Consider the following 23,805-nt stretch of genomic DNA (forward strand, 5'->3'; position numbering starts at 1 on the left):
TGGCTATGGGGCAGCAGGAGTCCTGCTGAAACAGCCATGGTTGAGGGTCTTTCCTGCGGATGAGGCCAAAGGGCAGGTGAGAAAAAGGGTGACTTTATGAGGGGAGATGTCTGCGGGCAGAGAGAGGTGATATGGCTGCAGGTGAGAGGACAAAGGAGGGTTGGGGGCTAGGAGTGAGGGGGGAGGATATGGGGGACTGTGCAGCAGTAGACACCAGCCCCAAGGCAAGCTCTGAGGGACCCGATCAGCCTGGCTGCTCCTCCTGAGCCCCTGGAGGGATCCAGGGAGGGAGGAAGGCGGTGGGGAGAGGGAAGGAGGGAGAAAGGGAGGTGGTGTTGGGAGCCCCCTCGCTGGGCTGGCTGCGGGGCGGGAGGGGAGGCAGCTCCTGGGGAGGGGCGGGGTGGGGGAGAGGAGGCAGAGAGGGGATGTTGTTAAACAGTTTCTTACCGTAAGAGGGAGTTGGGACCCAGATCTTTCCAGTTAATCACACAACAAACTTAGATCATCGCAATAAAAAGCAGCTCGGCTCACTCTGCCTCCTCGAGTGACCGGCTGTGCACAGGGTCCTTCCGAGGAGCCATCTCCTCTCCTCCTCCCCGCCAGCCCGCCGGAGGGGGGGCCGCCGGCACCATGTGGGCCACCCAACTCCTGCCAGCCTTGCTACTCCATCAGCTGCTGCTGCTTCCCATCACCATCCCTGCGGCAGGTTAGTTTTTTCTGTCACTTCTCCAGGGACACCCCCGCCACCTCACGGCCGCGGCGTTTCCCCTCTCCCCCTCACAGTCGCGGCGGGGGCGGTGCAGCGGGCGGGGAGACCCCAACACCCCCGGCTCCCCTCAGGAGTACCTGCGCTGAGGGCAGGCACCGGCAGCGGCCGGAGGTGAGGTGCCTGGGTGTCGGGGCAGGCTGAGCACTGTTTGCGGCAGTTTGCTCGTCCAGGGCTTTGCGGGGACAGGAGGAGCGGGTGGTGGCTTGCGGGGATGTCGCTGCATCCCGCCACCTCCCCTCCCAGCGAGGGGGCTCTCTCCGGATGGGAAGAACTGAGGAAGTGGGAGCGGGAGAGACAGCTCCTGGCCGCTGTCAGGGCGTGAGGGAACATCTGCCCTTCGTTTCCAAGTGGCAGAATAAACGTTAGGTTACATAAATTGACAAGGAATACCCAAAGCACGAGATAGTATAAGATAAGACTGTATAAGAAAGGGAATGTCCTTGCCAAAGTTCAGCGGTATGGACATGCTATTTCCAGACTGAAATACTTGTAATTTCATTAGATGTTCCTGATCGGAGCGGGGGGGGGGGTGGGGGGGGGTGGGGGGTGGGGGGGGAAGGGGGGAAGGAACAAACAATAAGTCATCAAGTGCTGGAAGCTCTTTAGCTGAATTTCTTTCCTGAAGTGTCCCCCTTAGACTGGATATCTGAAGAGCTAACTCTGTGTTTCTATTGGCCCTCTGGGGAGACGTTTGAGGAAAAAAGAGTTTGCAAAGGTTTCTACAAACCTTTCCTTCCTTCCTTCCGCCAACATTGTTAGGGTCAGACCTTTGCACAGACAGAAACAAAAGACAGCCACAATTCAGGGAAAGGATCTGCTAGGAGTGGGCAGAGTGAGAGCAGGCACATACAGTGCATGAGTCCTTTGGTCATGTCAGAGGGCATCAAGCACTGGGTATGGCAAGTGGTGTTGATGGCTTCCAAGATATAATTATATTTTTATAGTTACAATTATATATATATATATATGATTTAAAAGTGGGTTTATTTATTTATTTATTTATTGTAAACTCAGTGGGCAAGTTAAAAAAAAAAGAAAAAAGAAAAAGAATGGCAGCATCACATGTAGTAAAACCTGTTATTTTTCACCTACTGTGAGTGTGGTTCTGTATGATGTTGAACGTCTCAGAAGACCTGTGCTCAGTCTGCTCAGTGACAATTTTGTTTTTGCATTACCAATACAGGCATTAGTAGCAGGTGAAACAGAGATACAGACACTATGCTACTATGTTTTTCTAAACTACTTTTTTTATGCGCATTGCAATTTCCATTTTGTGGACATGTGACCTTTCAGAAAAAATGATGACTAGAGCTAGTTTGGAATTTTCTGAGATTTCCCCCCCCCACACACACACACACTGGAAAATGCTGACCCATCAAAACTTTTCATTTTAAATAGAAAATGTCTTTGGCTTGGTTCCTCCATATCAAATTAATCAGAAATCTGCAGCAAAGGCATTCACAATAGCTTGGGGTACCTGATAGTGAAAAATCTTCACCTAGGATAGAAACTCATCAACTGATGGGCTAGTTTGAAAAAAGCAAAACAGCCTCCTGCAACTTTATTCAGTGGGCCAACTAGACAGAAACTGGTCTATAGCCAAATTCATAAGAAGCTAGGTCATGCTTAATCTCAGGACACTTTTTTTGAATGAGACAAAGTCCTTGTTCTCCCTGTAGGCTGTTAGCAGGGTCTATACTTTCCCAAGCTCAATGAATAATATTTCATCTATCTAATATTCCAACAGGAGAGATTGAGAGACAGATACTGTGAATATCAGTAGGTTGATGATTATGGTCATGCCCTAACCAATGAACTCTTCAGTTTAGGAGGGCATGGTTCATCCTGGTGTGGATGAAAATTAGATTTCCAAAACTTCAGAATTTTTCATAGAGTAGAACTTGTTTTCTGGCCAACTTTCACAGTGGCAGTTTCTTGGCAACACTCCCTTTTTTAACTTTCCTCCCCCACCCACCATAATATTAATCAATCCTATTGTTTGCCTTATGGGCAAGAAAGATGACTCTTACTACATGCAATCATTGTGCTGTCTTTGCTTTGTAAAAATAGGTGATCTTCAACAAAAGTTTCAGGATTTGTACAATGTATGCAAGAGGAAGTTTTGTTAGTTTCTGAAAATATATTGGTAGCTTTCTAAACATAAATGGTATCTTTTATACAGGATTTTGAATTATTTTTACTGAGATGTTTTCAAGAAAGCTATATATATAAGAAAGCATATATATGTGTATATATATTTAATATTTTTATATATGAAAAAAGAGGGTAAGTGAAGAAAACAGAATTTAAATATATATATATATAAGAAAATCCTTTGCTAATACATGTCAATACTTTTTCTATTACTATCTTGTCAAAGCTGGTTTTAAATTTACTTAGCAATGAGTATTGTTTCTTCTATGAGTGGATCTTTTAGGTTTGGAATCCAAAGTCCTAAGTCCTGTGCAAAGACAATGTCCGGTGTTGTTGAGTTTTCTTATACATGTGGGGTTATATTAATGGGTTAAAAAAACAAACAAGCAAACAAAAAGAATCTGAAGAAAACAGCAAGAAATTTTCATGTCAGCAGGCTGTCCACAATATCAGTTTTTGAGTTTCTTTTTAACATATAAGACTTAAGATGTTGATTGGTGAAAGAGATAAATGTGCAAGGTTCCTATAGACTACTTGCCTAGTCATTATCAATATCCTGCAGGTCCTGTAAGTCTAAGTCTGAATTCTTACTAAAAGTAAAAAAACAGATTGGCATATTGAATGAAAAAAAAAAAAAAAAAAGAATGAATGCTAAAGATTTATTTAAATTAAAGATATTTTTCTGTGAAAAGACTGGCATCTGAGTGTGTTTCTTTATTCAAACTTCTCAGCACTTTCTGTAGCTTGGATCATCTGAAGCAGTTTCTAATGAAGATGTGGCAGTTGCACTTAGTTCCTATAAATAACTGTTCCTTAAAAAAATACCATAGCAATAATCGATGTATGAATGTTGTGTATTCCTGTGGTCTGCATAGCTACACATATTTTAAAAATTTAATGTGATTTATACTTCCCTAACCCAGCTGTAGATAATCATTATTCTATATACTGTCAACAAAGTGAAATGATACTCTGCCAGTTGGAAGACTGTATTCCTTCTGTTTAATGGAATCCTTTTGGTGCTCAGTGCCAGGGGCTGCTTGTTTTGCTCTCACATATAATACAGTTCTTACCCTGCTTAACAGATTTTCTGTTTCTATTAATGTAATTTTCATAAGCAACCTAGCAGGAGAATCTAGAGTTGAAAGACATGAGATTAAAACGTTGCATAAAACTCTGGAAAATCGTGCACTGAAGTCAAGGAAAAGAAAGCCTCTTATTGGAGGAGCTCATCTGTCATTATTGTAATACTTCAACTGAGGCCAGGGTTGGAAGGGAAATGCACAGTCTCCCTCAGAGAACGTAATATCTCCCCTTTGGATCTTTACGCTGAACATTAGTTTGCCGCTTAAGCATTTCAGACTTTTCTAAGGAGATTTGAAGGCCGGATAACTGGGCCCCTTGATGGGTAAAAGCTCTATGTGGGAAGGAGAGTGTTGCCCTGAACTTTTTGCAGTTGCTTGTACTAGATGAGCATAGGAATTTTACTTTCTCCTCACCAGTCTTCAGGTGGGGGGTAGATGGGCAGAGGCTACAAGGCAGAATGGAGACGAAAAAGGATTGATCTCTGCACTTGCTTGGGAAGCAGGAATGGTAGGAAAATTGGTGTCTTCCAGAAGTGAGCAATGTTTGTACTTTGCAGTGTGGAATTAGGACAGCTCCAAAGCATTGTGAAGAAATGAAGACATCCTTGCCTTCACCTCTCTCCTTTCTATAGGGTTTTTTGGCAGTCCTGTTAGAGGACAGTAGAAGTATTCCTGAACATGGTTAGTATCCAACACATAAAGCAATGCCGCAGTGAAGCAGAGCTAGGAGCATGCTCCAGATTATTTAAATATGCTGGCAAAATCTAGCTACAGGAGATGGAATCAAATGGCTTGTGGGCCTCCACCCATGCGCTGTATGATGAGCCTGGCCATGCCTGGCAGTCCTCAGTGCTGCTGGCCTGGCTGAGGACTGGCTGCTCCCTCCTTCTCCCATCAGCTCCAGCTCTTGCTGACTCCTTGAGTTGGCCGGCAGCACTATTTTTAGACAAACAACATGCAGCAAGACTCGCCACTCCTCACAGGGGCCGTTTTGCTTAGCAGCTGGTCACTCTGCTATGCCTGAACCCTGCCCTGCCTGCCTGTGCTTTTCTCTATACTCCCTGCTCCAAGCCTGGACACCCTCAGTGGTGGCTGAGACCCCATTGCAAATGGTGTGCACAATGTGCTGGGTGCCTTAGAGGAAGCACCAAAAGCTTGTAAAGATTGTGGAACACTAAGTGAAATATAAAGGATTTAATTATTGTGTAAATGTGTAAGACAAATCTTACAATGGAAAATGCTCTTTGTAATTTAGCCAGAGGTTACATACAGCAAGTCAGAGTACAAACTGCAGACCATTTGTTTCTGCCAATGGGTCCCAGCATCCTGCTGTGAAGATAACCTTTTCTTTGAAGAAAAAGAGCTGTCCATTTGCATCTAACATCCAATTTTAGAACATGCTATCATTTTTTAATGCTATCCTTTATTTCTTAAGTTTTCACACTGACTATAGGAGAGGGTTAAAAAGGAAGAACTTAGCAAACATGAAGTTGGGTTCCAGAGAAAATGGCACTCTTTGCAGCTGCTAACGAGGGATATGTGTATATGGGTGCGTGTATGTGTGGGGGTGTGTGAGTAAGTGGTAATATGCAATGTAAAGCCAAAAAGAAAAATCTTTTTGCATTTCCTGAATCTGCTCAACAACTAAACTGAATGCCAACATAAAAATAAGGAAAAAATTATATCTGTATTATATATTTCTATTTTAAACTGTTTTCTAAAAATTGTAATTTTTTTCCATTAAGTCTCTTTTGCTAAGAAAATAAAATTCAAAAGTTAAAAAAAAAAATCATGTGGTCCTCCAGATACCTTTCTGAAAAACTGTTTAATTGTCACAAGTTAAAGATGACTCTTTGGACAGCTGGTTTTATTTTGATGGCATTCCATCTATATGGCTGACTGCAGTTTTTATAGGTATGGTTGGTAAACATTTTTAATCCTAAATTATTGTTTTACATAAATAAAGGCATTAAACTTAATCTGGCATCTAAGTCAATTCAATCTACAAACTTATTTTCTTGGATACATTTCAGAATTGTTTCAGTTTCCCTTCCTTCCTTCCTTCCTTCCTTCCTTCCTTCCTTCCTTCCTTCCTTCCTTCCTTCCTTCCTTCCTTCCTAAATGAGAGGTAATTTAGAAACATTGTTCATTTATTTGCATTCTAGCCAAGAAACTGGATATTTTTTATACTTGAAACAAGCATAAGAAGTAGTCAAAATAAGTGAAAGTAAGTTGAAACTAAGTTAAAAGTAAATTTAAAATGATGACCATTTATTCACTTTATCAAAGCAATTCTTCCAGGACTTGGTTTAAGAGATAAAATGGTCGTGAAAATATTTGTTTAAAGAACTGCTTCCTAAATATTCTTATAGATAGTAAGACCACATAAATTATTTTGGTATCAACATGCAACATTTTTTAAAAAAAAAAAATATATATATATATTTATTTTTACAGTCACTGTAGTGTTAAACGATAAAATATACTTTGCATGTGGTATCTGAAACCATTTGATAGCATATACTTTATTTTAGCATATACATATATTTTATTCATAATGAAACCAGTATATTTGTGTTATCATATTGGGACCTGCACCAATATACAATTTACCCTTAGTGTTTTATATCATTGTCCTGGAGACGCATTATTGAATTTAATTCAAAATAACCCTTCCAACATGTTTTATAGACAAATTAAATACCTCACCACATTTGCTTACTGTTCTTCAATCCATGTATGCTAAGGACTCTTGCATACTTTTTTAAGTATAAAGCATACTTTTTTTTTTTTTTAAACTCTATTCAACAATTTTGCTTTTACACAAGTTTTGCCAAATGCATTTTAATGCATATGATTAAGCTTTATTTTTTATTTTGTATTAAATTGTCATTATACTGAGATAAGCATTCAGTTTTGATATCTCTTCTGAAAAATATCTGTTGAAATATATCTTGTTTTTTTTCAGTTTACTTTGGCTTGCAGTGATGATTGTTCTTTGAAAAAAAATAAGTTAATATCTGATCTTATTTTGACCTTCTGACCTGGTTATCAGTTATAAAATTAATAATTCAATCTCTAGTTAGTCTATCTGTTAACTGCTCAAGTGCAAATGACTTTGTTTCATTACACAGATGATGCAAAAATATTGAACAGCAGTTTAAAATGCCTACTGATACTAAAGACGTAGGCATTGAAATGCGTTGCTCAAGGAAGTGGTGGTATCCCTGGCATCATCCCTTGGGATATTTAAGGATCCGGTGCTTAGGGACACAGTTTAGTGGGTGACATTGGTAGTAGGATGATGGTTGGACCATCTTGAAGAAGATCTTGAAGGTCTTTTCCAACCTTAATGATTCTATGATTCTATTCTATATTTCTGAAATATTTATATCACTTTATATGACCATTTCTCTTCACTTGACTATTCTTTAAATTTTCAGCTTCCTGCACAGTGTGTGGGCAACTTCTCTCTTTTCAATTTTTCCAATTTTTCTCACAAGTGCCGTATCATTTTGCCTTTTTTTTTTTTTTTTTTTTTTTCTTCCCACTACTTAGCAGGACTGTAATTGATTCCTTAATTTTTTTGTCATCATCTTCCGTCCTAGAAGAATTGAGGTACCTTCCTCTCTCTTTTATTTTTATTTTTATTTTTATTTTTATTTTTATTTTTTTCCTTCAAAACGGAATATTATGAATGTCTTTTTCCATCCACCATATAAAGATCTGCAACTTACTTACGTCAGTATCTATCATAATAGAATTAAAGTCTTTCATTACCCTGGTCAGTTGGAAGTTTAACACAACAAAGCAAATTACTTGTGAAACTGCTGAAGTTCTAAAAGATGTAATCCAGCTCTGCAAGTGTAAACAAACAAAATCAGTAAATAAAACTCCACATCAAAACAGCAAGATTTCATTAAGGATCTTGATTCAAACATAAACTTTGAATTTAAATTTACTTATCTTTTCATTTTGATAATTTGGTGTTGAGTTGTTATGTGCTTGTTCTGTTTAATAAAGTGGTATGCAAAATTAGAAAGAACAGAAAGGAATGAGGCTTCTCACATTATCACAGAATGAGGCTTCTCACATTATCACAAGTCTCCATTATGTGGTTCTTTAAGAGAGCACTAACTATTGCATAGATTAGAGTGAGACTTGGAAACTCTGAAAGCTGACATGCTGAATGCATCACAAGTCTTGATTAATAAAAGCTTTGTATAGTCTATAGCAAGTCTATAAAAGTGGGGATTTTTCAAGGGAGACAGCAGTACGCTCCAAGTACTCTGTAAGACTGTAACTCCTAAGCCTAAATATACAACTATATTAGAAAAAGCTGGACTGATGCAGAAAGGAGAAAGGGATTACTAATGATATAGATAATGTCAGATAAATTCATTGTAAAATTTAGCTGTAGACAATACAAGTAGTGTTTTGATCTCATTATAATTCGCAAAGGTAATCTTTAGGCCTGTTGATATCCTGCATGCTCTTGGTTGATGCAACAGTGGTATAATTTGCCCAATACTAATTGTTTACTACAAAACAGCTAATAGAAAAATCAATTCCTTTTAGTGATCAGGCTAAAACCTGAGAGTCTAATACTTGACTTGTTAATGTATTTAAGCTCTAAATGAAACTACTGAAACTACTTTTATACTGAAGTTCTTGACTCTCTTATAGCTCAGTATCAGACTTACTGTTTTCTACTAGGTGTGAATTTTTACATTGAGGTATAGAACATACCCAGTGTCAGGACTGAGTGGTATGACGATAGGGTGAGTAGAAATCTCTTTTTGGTGTGGGAACAAAAGAGGAAAAAAAAAAAAATGATGTTGCTGCTATTTTCCCATTGGCCCAGTGGTTAGAAAATACCTAGAGGCTGGAAGACAAGAAAATTCAAATGTCTTTGCTATGTCAAACTTAATTTGTTAATTGAGGAAGTATCTACATTTCTATGACATTGATTATTACTCTCATTCTTAGCTGTTATACCTGTTTTATTTTTTTTAATATAAAAATAATTAAAATAATTGCAGTTAAATATGGCATAGAATACAGGTACCACAACTTCCTAGGGAGTCATTTTACATTACAGCTGCAGAAAAAAAATATTTATTTCTATTTTCTTTATCTTTATTTTCAATTACATGTTTGGTGTAGACTGAAACTACTACACGAAAAAATATTTTTGGAAATAATTTCCCCCTGATGCTCTACAGTTTGAATAATCTCAGTTAATACTCTCTATCTGAGAAGACTACACAGAAACTTCATATGGAAAATGTAGTAAGGGAACCCAGAGTTGGTTCTTGTTTCCTTCTTTCTGTAAGGAAATTTTTTTCTTTAGTGAATGTTTAACACATTTTATGAAAGTGGTAGAGACCTATTGGAAAGACTGTTGAGATACTAGATGAGATGATGGAATACTTGCCCACTGCAGCATCCAGCTAGAGCAAACATGGTAGTTCCCACTTTCCCGGGCACTGACTGAGCTCTGTGTTCTGTCCGACCATGTTTGCTATCATATTAAGAGACAGAAAGAGGCACTACCTTCACCTTTTTGAGGAGTACTTGACATAAAGAAATACATTTAGTCAGCCAAAGAAATGTATTTAATTAATTAGTTTTAGTTAGTTAGTTTTCCTTTGTTGATGAAAAAAACTGTTGATTTGTGTTTGAATGGATTCTTTTGTTTGAGTCAGCTCTTCTTATTTTCAAATTTAAGTACAATGAGACTTCCTTAGTAACCTGATATTCAAGTGTGAGAAGCATCAGAGGACATAACCCACAAAATAAGCAAAAGTCCTGATTAATCAAAGTTTAGGAAACTGATATGAATGACAGTCAAAAATTAGGAGCATCAGTTATAGAATATTGCATTATAGTCTTTGACGTAGAATATTTCTAGGGCACTATTTTATTTAATATTTTAATAATAAAACCACCTAGGGTTATTTATTTATTTATTTTCTTTGTGGTGTAAAAGTAATGCTTTGCATTATTCAGATGGTTCTAACAAAGTCACACCATGCATTTGGCCCTTTGCCTTTTGGATTATAGGCAAAGTCATAGAATGTTGTTGTTTGAAAGCTAAAGTAAATCAGAGTGTTATGAATTGCTAAATGCAAGATCAAACCCATAATCCTCTTTGGACAAGTGCTCAGGAAAAAAAAAAAAAAAAAAAAAAAAAAAAAGCACAACTGTGAACCATGCTTGTCAGGCGGCAGAGCAGAATTTCTTGAATTTATTTATTTATTTATTTTTGGCTGATATTCTTGCATGCTTGCTGGTGAGTTTAAGAAGTTGTTATCATAGGGAATTAAGATAATGATGCATCGGTAGATGGCAAATGTTAGCATCAAGAACTAAAAGAAAATACTTTGATATTTCTGTACAGATTCTTACCTTCATTTGATATAAAAATGGCTAAGAAAACATAGAAATAATTACATCTTCTAAGATAATATATTGAGACATTTACCACAAAAGCTTAATGGAAGATTTGTTTTTCTGCGGTTGTCTTAAAGAGCAGATGCAATCCTTATTGCAGCACTTTGTCTCTTTCACCCAAGAACAACAACAACAAAAAGCAGCTTCAGCGTAAAGACAATAGTTTCCAGTAGCAATGCTAATCCTTATAGCCAGAATCTCAGCATAACATTTCCATAAACATTATGAGTCAATTTGGGTACATATACATTGTGCAAATGCAAGGCTGAAAATGCTTATTATAACTTATATGGGTCCCAGACACAGCTCCAAAGTCATTTGATCTTTTCAGCAAAGGCTTCTTCCTATAACTATAATAGGGCTTCCTGTAACAATACTAGGGATTTGGAGGGAAATTAATAATTTCTGTACATTTTCTGAAAATAACTGGAATTAAAATTATGAGCTATTAGGTACAGGGGAATAGCATTGCTCACAGTTCATCAGTTTTAAAAGAGTAGAATGTGGTGAAGATTTTTTATAGGGTTATTGCAGCAGAGAAATTCTATTCCTTTGATCTTTGCTCTCCCTCTCTCAGTCATGTCCCCCCACCCTTCACCTTTAATAACTGAAGCTTGATGAAATCTACTTTAAATGTCTTTGGTCTATTTTTAGGTGTCTTAGGGATAATTCACCACTGAGAGGTGTGATTTAGCTAAATACAGTGAAAATGTGAGCTCCCTTCCCATCAGGATGGAAGTTCTGCCAAAGGAACACCTTTCAGCCCTCTTTAGCTTCATAATGGCACTAAATCATTTGGATTCACAGAGAGCTCAGCTATTGCACTTTTGCAACTTGAGGAGTTATTCTGAACTTCTGTGCAGAGTGTAGCAAACAAAAATTGCTGGTCCATGTGCACTTTGCACCTGTATAAGAAATTCTATTCAGTAGAATGGCACACTAGGGTAAGGATTCATGTATTTGCAAGCTCTGGCAAAAATTAATAAATTAGTCATGAGCATTCATGTTCTGTTACCGTGGCTGATCCTTTGAAGAAAAAAAAAAAAAAAAAAAGGGAAGGACAGCTGAAAACAGTTATATGGAAATATTTTATGAAAAATAATACTACCTAGTTTGTAAACTAAGGAGTATTTTGTTCACCTGACTTTTACTGCATTAGCCATCTAATCCAAAAATATCATAATGTATCCTTGAGTGAAAAAAGATAAGTAGTTCCAAAGGGCAATTTATCCTTCCTGTGTTACTCATGTGTCCTAGAATAGTGAGAATCATCTAGAGGTACTCATCTGCCTTCTTTGATGATGGGGGAGCCTACAGTGGCAGACAGGTTTCTATGGGAAAAGCTAACATGCATACACATTGGAAAAATAGCGGGTTTTTCTTGCAAAAATCAAAGACTTTTCCTCTGGCACTTCAGCCAAACTTCTCTAGCCAATCTTGCCTGCTCCATTTTACACCTCTTCCCCTGGGTCTTTCTACAGAGACATGGAAAACGATCTTTCTGTAACAGTGCAGACTATTTCCATGTTATGGCTTCTGCCTCCCCTCCTTTTCTGTAGGCTCACAACACTCATTCATTCACTTCTAAACTGAACACAACATTCTCACTGAGCCTTCACTAGAGCAATGGATGGGAAAAGTGAATATTTTATGTTACTTTCAGGCTCCAAATCTGCTCTCAATTTGTGTTAAAATGTTTTAATGTTTTCTGTTTTAAGAACAATTTAGCCAATTCAAACTATAATTCTCTATGACATTTTTATTCCTCCCTTTCTAATTTTAACTCTAGTCTGTCCATTAAAAGTAGACATTTGTTTAACTTTATCACTTCAGTTTTTATTGGAAATATTTATCAGATATCAGTTTTTGTGATGTATAGCAAGCGTATTTTCAGGTTCTGAAAAAAATATTCACAGGGTGTAAAACTTTCCTCTTACCCTTTTCTTGTATTATGTAATTCTTTATTTGAAATGAGCTTTACTACTATCCCAGTTTTTAAGGATGGAGATCACCATCTAAAATAATCAATTCTTCTTAAGTATCTGCTTGTACTTTAGTTTTATGAATTTTGCTATGATTTTGGTACCAATGTAATAATATATATTGTATGTATGTATACGTAATAATATATACATTATACAATACATACAATACATATACAACAATTTTGTATATTTTTTTTATTATAATTTTTTTATATATTATATACAATATATACAATGCAATAATTCTTTAATAAATTATATTCATTTCTAATGTAATCTGTAATCTCAGGACTGATCTTAACTTTTTTTTTTTTTTTGTCTTCTTCTTTGCTTTTTTTCTTAGATGGTAAAGGAAAAAGGAGAAATCCTCTTCATGACTACAAAAAAACAGGAGAGTTGATGCTCATCAAGGTAAACAAAACACTGGAAGTTAAAACCAAGCTGTTAAATACCACTGAGCAGTGTGCCAAGAGATGCAGCAGGAACAAAGGTCTTTCATTCACTTGCAAGTAAGTTATGTATCTCTATTATTATTACATTTTTCCTAATAGATTCTTATATAATACTCTTTGGACAAAGGTTTCTCTGGAATTGTTATCAGCTGTAGCTTGTACTGAGTACAATCTAAAGACTGCACTGTTTTGATTTCTTTGGTATTTCTTATTTGGTATCTTTATTTGGTAGTTCTTATTTGGTATCTTTATTTTCTTATTTGATATATTTTCTACCTGTCCAGAATATGTAATGACAACGTAATGTAATATAAAGCATTATCTGAGTTGTTCTGTCTTTTTAGCTTGTCCAATCTGTAGTCTTTTCTGTAATATAGCTGAGAAATATACTTATTTTAAGATGTCAATGATTTGTGCTGCACCGTAGTGTTCAGTGAACATTTCTGGGATTTTTATCTCTCTTATAAAATGGTTATTGTCACACATCACAGCTGCAGTATTTCAGCACCACTTCAGACCATATTCTATCTTCATTCTTTACACATTACTCCCACTAAAGTCAATGGGAACTTCACACATGGAACACAGATACATACACTGCTGAAGTTCACTGGCAAGTACTATGAATTTGATACAATGGATTCAAACCTTCTCAGCTGTACAATCATTACAAGTATATGATAGCTATTCTACAGCATCTGCTGTCTCTTACAAACACATCATGCAGCTGATTGCTTGTCTGCTTAGTACATATTCTCTACTATTTTTTGGAACAAATCACTGTTATTTTTCCTGTTTATTAGACTTGAATTGTTCCCCCAGCCTCTTTATGCTAGACCTTTAGCAATAAATGAACACAGGAGAATCTTGGAGAGAATTAATGACTTCTGTACTAGTAAGCATTGGGCTAAATGTCAGCCTGATCTTGAAATATATATTAAAAAAAAAAAAAAGACTTATGACAAATAGAAGTCAGATCAAATGTGATAACAAAAGCCCTTCCTTGGCAGAAAAGGTCCTCCATTGAAATTTAATCCTTTTTTAAGCCTTTAATTGCAGATTAAAAGAGTTCTGGAGATGTAGTTTTTATTATTTTGTACTTTGACTATTTACATATGTAAACAATAAGCAGAGTTTACATATTTTCCACGCACTCATATTTTTTCACATGGTACAAGTAACTCTTTTTCCTATTGGCAGAGCTTCCATGGACATCATTGCCAAGTCGATCAGGTTGCACTCCATGCAATAAGAAATCGTTCGGTTCTGGTCTTCAGTGGCACAGAGTAGTATAGAATTAGGTTTTACAGTGTAACAAACATATAATGCCAAGTTTGTTACATATAATGTAACAAACAAAATAATGCCAAGAAAACAACAATTTCAATATCTTCTCAGGAAGATTGTTTCAAGGATCTTCTAATTGTAGCTGCTCTGGACGGTACATTTAATCTTCTGAAAATAATAAGTATGTTAATATATTCATTGATTCCACTTTACATGAATAATATTCTAGAACCTCTCTGCATTTTCATTACTTTTTCATTTATGAAATATTTTTTTTCTGTTGGGACACTCAGTCCCTGTCACTGTATGACAGATTCATTAAGGGGCAAACTCCCTCTGCTGTAATCAGTCAATAAAAGAATATAAAGGACCAATGATGGACTTTGACAACAGAGCTTGGAAGAATTCTGCTCACAGATAGCATTACCGCAATCAGTCATATATGGCTATTTTACACTGAAAATGAAAAATAATTAAAAATCTGACTGCTCATGCTCTGAATTTCCCATTTTTTCTTACAGTTGTTTAGCCAACAAGGCTAGCAGCAGAGGTGTAGGTGATTAGGTCTTGCCTGTGCTATCTCTGTGCAGCAAGAGAGATTCCCTCTATCTGGAAATATTCTTGTGGTTTCATTTGGTCCCAGATGGGTCCTTTTATACTGTGCATAGTTCTTTGATGCTACTGTAAAATTACACTTTTAAAGGAAGCAGGGATTGCTAATGTTTCCCTTTTATTCGTAGAACTACCAGTCTTTAACTTCACGCCAGCATATGGTTAGTACAGGGTAAAATGTGTTGCTAACTGAAATTAAAACCAATTCATTTACTGGCTGTTGTGTGATCATACAAAACCTAGAAGAGAAGTGGCATAAATTGGCATTTTATATACATGAAACATAAGACTTGGATTTTCCATTGTTTATTGACATTTTTGTGACTTGATTCTAATGTTAGTACTGATCCAAGAAGTAGTTCTCTATCACTCGGGTAACAACACTAATGTTAATATTTATTTTCTGGATGCAAACTCAGTTTGTTTAAGAATTATGATAGGATAAAATAGAAATACTTCATAACATAATTATGACAATAGTACTTGAAGAAGTACTCCATGAGTCTCCTTCCTGAGAAGTACGGAACCAAGATGAGGGTTTAACCTTGCTCTGGTTCTTTTCCACTAGAAAGTGGTGAATTAGTGGAGTCCAGGCATTCCAGACAGGATCAGCCATTCCTAAATTGCTGGGAAAAAAAAAAAAAAAAAAGGTTTTTATTTATTTATTTATTATAAACGGCTGAAGTTGTAATAAAAGTTATAATATCTCAGAGCTGACCTTTCTTCCTTTCTCTTGCTGTCATACTTGCATAGATCTTGATCATCTTTAATAGAGTTGCAAGAGCCTTATACAGACTCATTTTTCCTACATAACACTATTGCTAAAATCCAACCCCCCAACAAAGTATCCCTTAGATTCACTTATCTTGTCTTTTTGACTTCATAATTATCTGTTCAGCATTTTCTGTATTCCATATCAGCTTTTCTTACCTACTGCTGAGCTGTTCTGTTCATTTGGTTTACTACTAGTTGCAGTCCATTACTCCTGCTGTTTTCTTTAAGTTATCCTTGCAGCTTTTCCCACATTTTTTCTTTAAAGGATGAGAAAAACACAATATAGCTACTATTATACTGCCTGCAGGTGACTGTTGCAGACATGTCACTTCCTTACCTATAAAGCTGTACCAGTCTTATCCTTTGTTATCTTCTTACTTTCTATTTTGTCTTTTAGTTTCATATTTAGACAGCAAGGGGCTGTAGTGTAGACCACAGGATTCCAGAGTCTGGTCAGAAACTCTACTGTCTCAGTACAAATAGCAACAACAAAAATTGTTGTGATCGGCAGTAACAGTAGAAGAAAGACCAAGAATTTGCTTAAATATGTTGACTTTGGAAGTGTAAAAACCCTCTCGATTAGGGTCCAAGAAAAGATTTGTAGAAACTTTTATGTACAAAAGTGACTGAAGCCAAGCTGGAAGGAAACCAAAAGGCAACTGAAAGGCAAAAACTGAAAGAATTGTTTGTAAACAGAGCATTCTGCATTCCCACTTTAGAAGGGAGGAGGGGAAGGGAGAATGTAATTGGAAAGGCTTGAAAGGTCAAGGATATTTTTGTGAAGATGGAGTTAGAAGCACTTGGATATGTTCATATTTGAGAACTAGCCAGAAGAGAACAGAAGGCTGAACAAAGGCAGAAGGATGAAGGTTAGCAGGTTGGAAACATTTGGAGTCAACAGAGTAGAGAGCAGTTGGATGAAAAATCTGTTTGGTGATGGAAAAGATAATGAAGAGGATGTTTGAAAGAGGGAAGAGCGGGGAGGTTGGATAAGATCTTGTAGTATTTTTAACTGAAGCCAGCAAGATCTCACACAGAAAAACTTGTGTGGCAAGAGGGGAATTAAATGGAAAGCAAGAGCTGTGAGTTGGGGGTGCAGTAAACAGCCAAAATAAAGATGAAGTGTAAGAAATCTGTGTGGCTTTTGCATACTATTAGGTGGTGTTAAAATCTCAGGTCAGGATAAAATGGCTGAGATTTGGGATGACCAATGCCTGCCAGTTAGAAATAAAGATTGTGTTGTGGGCTAAAGATAATAGAGTCATGTGAGTGATTTATTATTTTTTTTTTTCAGACAGTTAAGAGTTTTTAAAACGCTTAAAATATTTTACCTACATTTAAAGCAATTCATTTGAAAGTGATGTTGGGAGGAAAAACTCTTTATATTTAATTGAAAACATTGACAGAAAGTTTTCTTGCTTTTCTGATTACTGTTTGTCTTTCTTGCCTTCTTCCCCTCATCCCCCAATTTCACTCAATTCAACACTATTCTTGAAATATTTTTGAAATAATCTAACCTTTAAAGCAGTTAAAAATAGAGAGAGAAAAAAGAAAAAAAAAAAGAAAACTAAAGCAAAGCAAGGATAGGTACACAATCACAGTTTAGATTATTCATAAAAAAATAAAAAAAAATATAACCTTGTTTTCAAATAGCTCTGTTGTTCTAGGCAAGAAACAGAACTCCGTGTGCCTCATTTTTTCTCAAGCCATCAGAGTGGATAAACTATTAACTATTAACTGTTAGCTATTTCACAGGCATATTGTAAGTAAAACAGAGATGTTATATAATATTCTTTTTTCTTTCTTTTTTTCTTTCTCTCTCTCTCTCTTTCTTTCTTTTTTTTTTTTCCTGCAGAAAGCAACATAACTGGGGACACAAATGCTGTCTCAGTCACATTTATCTCACTTTTAAAATAAAGATCTTTAATGACAAGGGAACTCTTAGATTAGTGTGAACAACCAAGCTAGTATTTAATGTAGTGGCCACATCAAATTAATTTCTTTGTTTCTTTGTTCTTGTCAGCACAGTTGTGGGTTTAAATCATAATTGGGGCTGTTTCTCTGACTTTCCCAGTAAAAATAAATCTGATGTCATTGCATGCTCCTTGGCAAGCCATGTGTCATTATTATAAACCACATAGAGATTTTTTTCTCATCAAGATTTTCTTTGCAGGGCTTTTGCTTATGACAGAGTTACAAAACGGTGCCATTGGTTATCCTTCAACAGCTTGACAAATGGTGTGAGAAAGAAGCAAGACCATGCGTTTGATCTGTTTGAAAAGAAGGGTAACTGATTTATTTACTGATTTTGTTTTTCCAGCTATGGAAGGGGACAAAAGCTGAGGTCAGTCAGTGACTTTTTGGCTGTAGAGACATTCTGGGTATAATATGGTTTTATACATTCTGAAAGCTGAAACTTACATCTTTATTTACAAATATTGTCTTTGTGTTGCAGAAATTAAAATCTCAGTTGTATGTGTTACTGTTATTGACTTAATGTTACTTTTCTTTACCTTCTTAATAAGTGGAGGTGTTAAGTCCTGAGTCATGTACTTTTGGTTAATCAGACACTTTGATAATATTTTTGATAGCTTTCTTTGTCAAGCTAGTGATAACTCTTTTTTTTTTTAAAAAAAAAAAAAAAAAGGAAAAAATACATGTGGACAATTATTTTTTTTTGAACAATTATGTCTTTAAAGAATATGAAAAATATTTTTAATGTGAAAACTGACAATGAGATTTATTTTTAAATACATTGAGAAAATATTTAACCGAACTCCTAATACTTCCCTTTTCTTTCAATAGACTATGTCAGGAATTGTATAATTGGAAAAGGAGCAGACTACAAAGGGACAATATCTGTCACCAAAAGTGGTATTCAGTGTCAGGCCTGGAACTCAATGATTCCCCATGAGCACAGGTAAGAGTTCAGCAGCAGAGACAGTGGGAATAGTACTCAGACAGCTTCTACAAAGCACAGTTTTATTTATTAGTAGACAAGGAATTTATGAGAACATTGATCTTAAACCACAAAATCTGCTAGGTGTATTCTTGCCTTTTCCCAAGAGATGTCATTCTCTAGGTCTCAGAAAACTCTTACCTTCTCAGTCTTTCTACAAAGTGTTCTCTCCCAGGGCTAGCCTGCGTGTCTGGATCCTTTCCTCCCCCGTGTTGGATTTTTTTTTAGCTCTTTATACCCTTTTGATCCTGGCAGTAGCAAAACAGCTGCATTACTTCAGCCTGGAGTCTGGAAGTTTATCACTGTTTTCTAATGGGCTCCTAGGAAATGGGTCATTTTAAAAAATATGGTATGGGAAGCAAAGGCTATTGGGAATATTAGCCCACCTATTTGATCAGTATACAATTATTGTTACTATATTTTGCATAGATCTTACTCATTCTGTATTATTTGTAGTATATGTTAAACTCTATAAAGCATTTAGATCAGGCAACGAATACACTGAAATTATTGATCAAATGATTTAAATCCTTTTCTTCAGATCATACAAGCACAATAACTAAAAGTTGATGCAGCAGATATGGGACAACTTTTGAGTTTAAGTCCTGATATAATGGGAACTGAGAACATATCTACACCCTGAGAGCAGCCTCATTTCATCTACATTACCTAAAGAAAAGAGAAGAAAATGAAAAACTGAAGCCAGGAGGAGTAATGATAAAAGTAGATTTAACCGTAGCAAAAGTTGCTGGAAACTAGCAATCAATCAATCAATCAATCAATAAATAAGAAGATTTACTTTCCCACTTTTTGGCCATTTCTTTTTGAACCTTTTCATATTGGCTTCAGACAGTTAGATTATAAACTCTTAAGATCCAAAAAAGACATGTCCTCTCACCCAATAATTTCCCATTCACTTTGCTGACTTTTGGTCTGTTCTCTCAGCATCAGCACTTTGTTTAGGAAAAGCCAAACTGGAGACTGTTAGTGAGACTGGGCTATACACTGCTCAGTCCTGTCCTGACCAAATCTATCCAGAGTTCAAGATGAGAGCTTGGAACAACATTAAAAGGTGAAGAATACTTGGGTTCTCTCCTCTTATGATGTGTTGCAGAGCTGAGCCTCAGGCTTGGACTGGACTGGACTTGACTGCTTACAATATCGTGTGTCTGATTTTCAGTGTTGGACTAGACCCATGCTTAATTGTGATCATATGATAAATGCCATCACCTCATATGGCAATGACCTCTTGAGACTCAATACCTTGCGGTATACCACCTTCATCTTTTAAAAATGAAATAATTCTCAATAATCACATCAGGAATGAGCATTAATTTTGTATAGTATACACATGACTGTGTAATAAAAGAAGAAAAAGTGTATGAAGGGTATATATGTATCACTAAATTGAAATTTTGTTTCGATCTGTACCAAACACAGCTCTATCTGCTGAGAGACAGACACCCTTCTATGATGAATTTTATGAGAATGACTTTTCTCCTGTCTTGTGCAATAAGTTTAATTTTTAAAAGGTCACTGGATAAACGAGGTGGCTGAATGCTAATTTTGTTTTTCAACATCAGAAAATATGATTTCATCATCAGAGACATGAGGGAGATGGGAAGAAGCAGACAGTAGTGGTGTGTTTGGAACTTATTAGTATGAAAGTCTTAGATTTTTAGGTCAGTTTTTCTCAACATCTGGTTATCACCATGTGCAATTTAGAAAATAAATCCCCCCCCTCCCCCCTTTTTTTTTTTTTTTTTCATGTTCAAAGGAGAGATGTACTTTATTGATTATTTCTTGATCTTTCCAGAAAATTTTAAAATAACTTCAGACTTTAAACTTGTGTTTGTATTTAACTAATGATGTATTTAATTCATTTGTATTCCAGTAGAACCTGGAGACTCCCAACTGAAATCAGGATTACATTATTTTAGTTTCTATTCTAGCACAGTTTATAAAACTCTCTCTACATATTTTTGTTTCTTAAGAATTTATTACCTAAATGGCTCAAGATAATATAAGAAAGGTAAAAGAGAGATGGTGTAAGAGTAGACCAATACTTCACTGGCTTTTTGCTAGCTTCCAGCAACTTTAGCTGTTGTTGAATCTGCTTTTACCATTACTCTTACTGGCTTCAGTTTCTGGCTCTCTTCTTCCTTAGGTAATGTAGTTGAACTAAATCAGTACACAGATTTAGGAGTGGCTCTATTGTATAATTTTGGGTAAGTCTTTACTCTGTCTCATTTCCTCCCTCAAGAATGTTGCTTCAATACCTGTTGAATCCATTTGTGTATCTGACCCATCTTGAGTTTTTAATGTTATACATTTTTTTATTTTTATTTATTTTTTTAATATTGTGATAGTATATCTGGCAAAATTTGAGATGCTTTTTCTCCTGTATTTTCTGAGCAGAAAGATTTTCCAGCAGGAAAATTAAATAACTTTTTCTAACATGTGCTGACACACCACGTTAATGCATATACAGATTGTAATGCCCCATCAGAAAAGTTTGTCCAGGATTGTCTTTAGTTAATTTTTTTTGAGACATTTATTTTACAAGACTACAGAAGACAAACAGAAGCAACAATTTCATAAGCAGCAGTGATGACACAGAAATTATTCTCTTCAAGAACCAAAAATAAGAAAAGCACTTTTAAGTAGTGTTTCCACGTTGCCTTGACTAGAACCACAATGTGATTAACAGAGGTATTTTTCCACTTCAGTTAATTCAAAGATTTCATTAGCTGGAATAAAACATGATTAAAATGTCACATTGGAATTGCTGGAATTTTCTTTTTCTCTCCATTTATTTATTTATTTATTCATTCATAACATGGAATTTTCCAAGGACAGCAAGGACTATATATTTCTCTTTTGCTTTTGTATATAAACTACATCAACATCATAAAGACTGTCCCCAGTGCTTTGTTTGGATACCTGAGCTGCAAGTTTCTACATTCCTCTAAAGAAAGTTAGATAAAATTTAATACCTTTTTTTTTTTTTTTTTTCACTAAAATAGAGATACTTTTGATTCCCTTGGTGATTACAGATAAAAAAAGATAAAAAAAAAAAAAAAAAAAGTACAAAAAATGCAGAATAAGTTATTGGGATAAAAAAGTGTAGTTTACTTGTGATGTTCTACCAGAATTTAAGCATATTGAAGAAAAAAAATGCAAAAAATCTTAGAAACCACAAAAATGAAACTAATTTATTAAGTTGAATTACAGGTTTTGTGTGATCCCCAAGGTGTTTTGCACAATTTTTCAATTAACCAAGAAAAAAATGAAATTTTCATAGGATTGAGCATAATTCTGAATTGTAATTTACCTTATGTTTGAGTAACATTGCAAGGAAACTGACAGTGAAAGAACACTGGCTTTGTCTATAAAGTGCAGCTTGTGTGGTGATAAGCTCTTAGGTCAGGTTCCTTACTACAGGGTAAGCTATTTCCTCACCTAAATTGTGGGGAAAAACAATTATTATTACTTTTACTTATAAATATATATACATGTCTATGTATATATTTGTCTGGGTGAATGTGTGAGTGTCTCTAGAGACGCATCCCTTTCCAGACAGATAAGAAGACAAAACCTTGGCCCTAAAGGGTTTATATTTGGTGGACTGGGCATTGACATGGAAGTCTCATACTGAAAATGTGTGCTAGGGCAAAAATATACACATTCAATCCCTAAAGACAAATAAAGTGCTTAACATTGCCTTGAAGGCATTGTAAAGAAAAAATGCCAAGGGATATTGCTTTTTAATAGGCCTTGCAGCAAAATCACAAAATATAGTGAAAGGGTAAGCAAAGTTTTAGTCAGTAAAATTTTAGTCAGCAAGGTTCCTGTTAAATGACTTAATTTGTACAAAAGCACTGAGAAGTAGATCTCTATGTAGCAGACCTTATGGTGACAACAGTTGGGCTTTCTGGCAGAATATGAAGCAAGACATCTAAAGCAGTACCTGGGCTAATTTCTGATGCTTAAATTCAAAGCAGTCGTGGCCTCAGGTAGTGAAGACCCCTTGGTGTGGTGTGTCACACCACTCAACCTTGTTCACACTAATTTCCTGGTACTCAGGTCTAGCTGTTGCCTGACCAGGCATGGCAAGAGACCTCTGTTCGTAAGCTATGTGGGCTGAGCCTGATACATGCACATAAGGTGCGTATGAACAGCAGGTCTGATGGGCCAATGGACCAATGAATTTTACACCTATGCCCATAATAAATTCCACCTGCCTTTTCCAGGGGTCTTCTACTGCTCTGTGAGTAGTTACAAGCTGCTGAAGAAGAGAGTAGCAAGGGTTGGCAGGGAGTGTGCTGCTGCCACTGGCTCTGTAGCAGATAGCTATCTCTGGGTGCCTGAGGGATGGGAGTAAAACTTGCTAGAGTAAGCTACAGGCCAGACAAATTATCCCAGACTTGGACCATTGATTGAGCAATCCTAACTGAAGATGTGTATTTTTGTATGGACAGATATTTTTGTGTGTGCGGGCAGAGTGGAGGGAGGGTGAAGGGAGAAGGAAGCTGAAATGTGATTGTTTCTAGATGTTTATAAAAATAGTATGATTAACACTGAAGTTTGCATGCTCTTATACTGTAATGATTGTCATTTTAAAACTAGCTTTTTGCCTTCGAGCTATCGGGGTAAAGATCTGCGAGAAAACTACTGCCGAAACCCCCGAGGGGAAGAGGGAGGGCCATGGTGTTTCACCACCAGCCCAGAGACACGCCACGAAGTCTGTGACATCCCCCTCTGCTCAGAAGGTAATGTGGCAGTGCTCATGTGAAAAGTTGCTTTTTTATTGTACAAAGAGCAGGTACACAGAACTGTTATCTTCAGTAACACTCACCTTTGCAGCAAGGAAAGGTGATTTCTTATCAAGAATGAATGCTGTAGCAATAAAAGCAGTTGTTAGAGAAAAAATGTCTTTTTACATTCTAGTAATCTGGAAAATTTGAACAAGCTTTCAGGCTCAGCAGCTCTTGTCCAGGTCATGGAGAAGCTGAAACATTGAAGTAGTGCTGAGTGCACAAATGTGTCCCTTATTTCATTACCTAGTTTATAGTAAATCCTTTAACAATTTCAGCACAACTGGATGATAAAATTGTCTAGTTGCATTCCATGATTAAATCAGCTTTCCTTTTTTTTTGATGAAAATATATGGGTAGTGAATTACAGGACAAATGTTCAAAGTAAACACACATTTTGTTTTTCAAATGATAAATGCTGTAAACAGGAAAACTTTTTAGAAAGGCAATCTCTT

The 23,805-nt window shown here is 36.2% G+C and overlaps 1 protein-coding gene across 6 annotated transcripts in view; it reads left to right on the top strand.

Annotated features, from left to right (window-relative positions):
• The first annotated feature begins 464 nt into the window (after positions 1 to 464).
• Positions 465 to 23,805, top strand: part of HGF (hepatocyte growth factor) — a 72,296-nt gene continuing 48,955 nt past the window's right edge. For 5 of the 6 annotated variants that reach the window (XR_004254086.1, XM_032200739.1, XM_032200707.1 and 2 more), the window contains exons 1-5: positions 465 to 706; positions 12,793 to 12,958; positions 17,748 to 17,860; positions 18,380 to 18,494; positions 23,163 to 23,305. Coding sequence is in view for 5 of the 6 variants with exons in the window: in XM_032200739.1 (XP_032056630.1) it covers positions 631 to 706; positions 12,793 to 12,958; positions 17,748 to 17,860; positions 18,380 to 18,494; positions 23,163 to 23,305 (613 nt within the window). In the remaining variant the exon portion in view is untranslated. The remainder of the gene's footprint in view (positions 707 to 12,792; positions 12,959 to 17,747; positions 17,861 to 18,379; positions 18,495 to 23,162; positions 23,306 to 23,805) is intronic. The other variant, XM_032200729.1, reaches the window with a different exon arrangement.

Source organism: Aythya fuligula, chromosome 1 (genome assembly GCF_009819795.1).
Source record: "Aythya fuligula isolate bAytFul2 chromosome 1, bAytFul2.pri, whole genome shotgun sequence".
NCBI classification, from domain to species: domain Eukaryota; kingdom Metazoa; phylum Chordata; class Aves; order Anseriformes; family Anatidae; genus Aythya; species Aythya fuligula.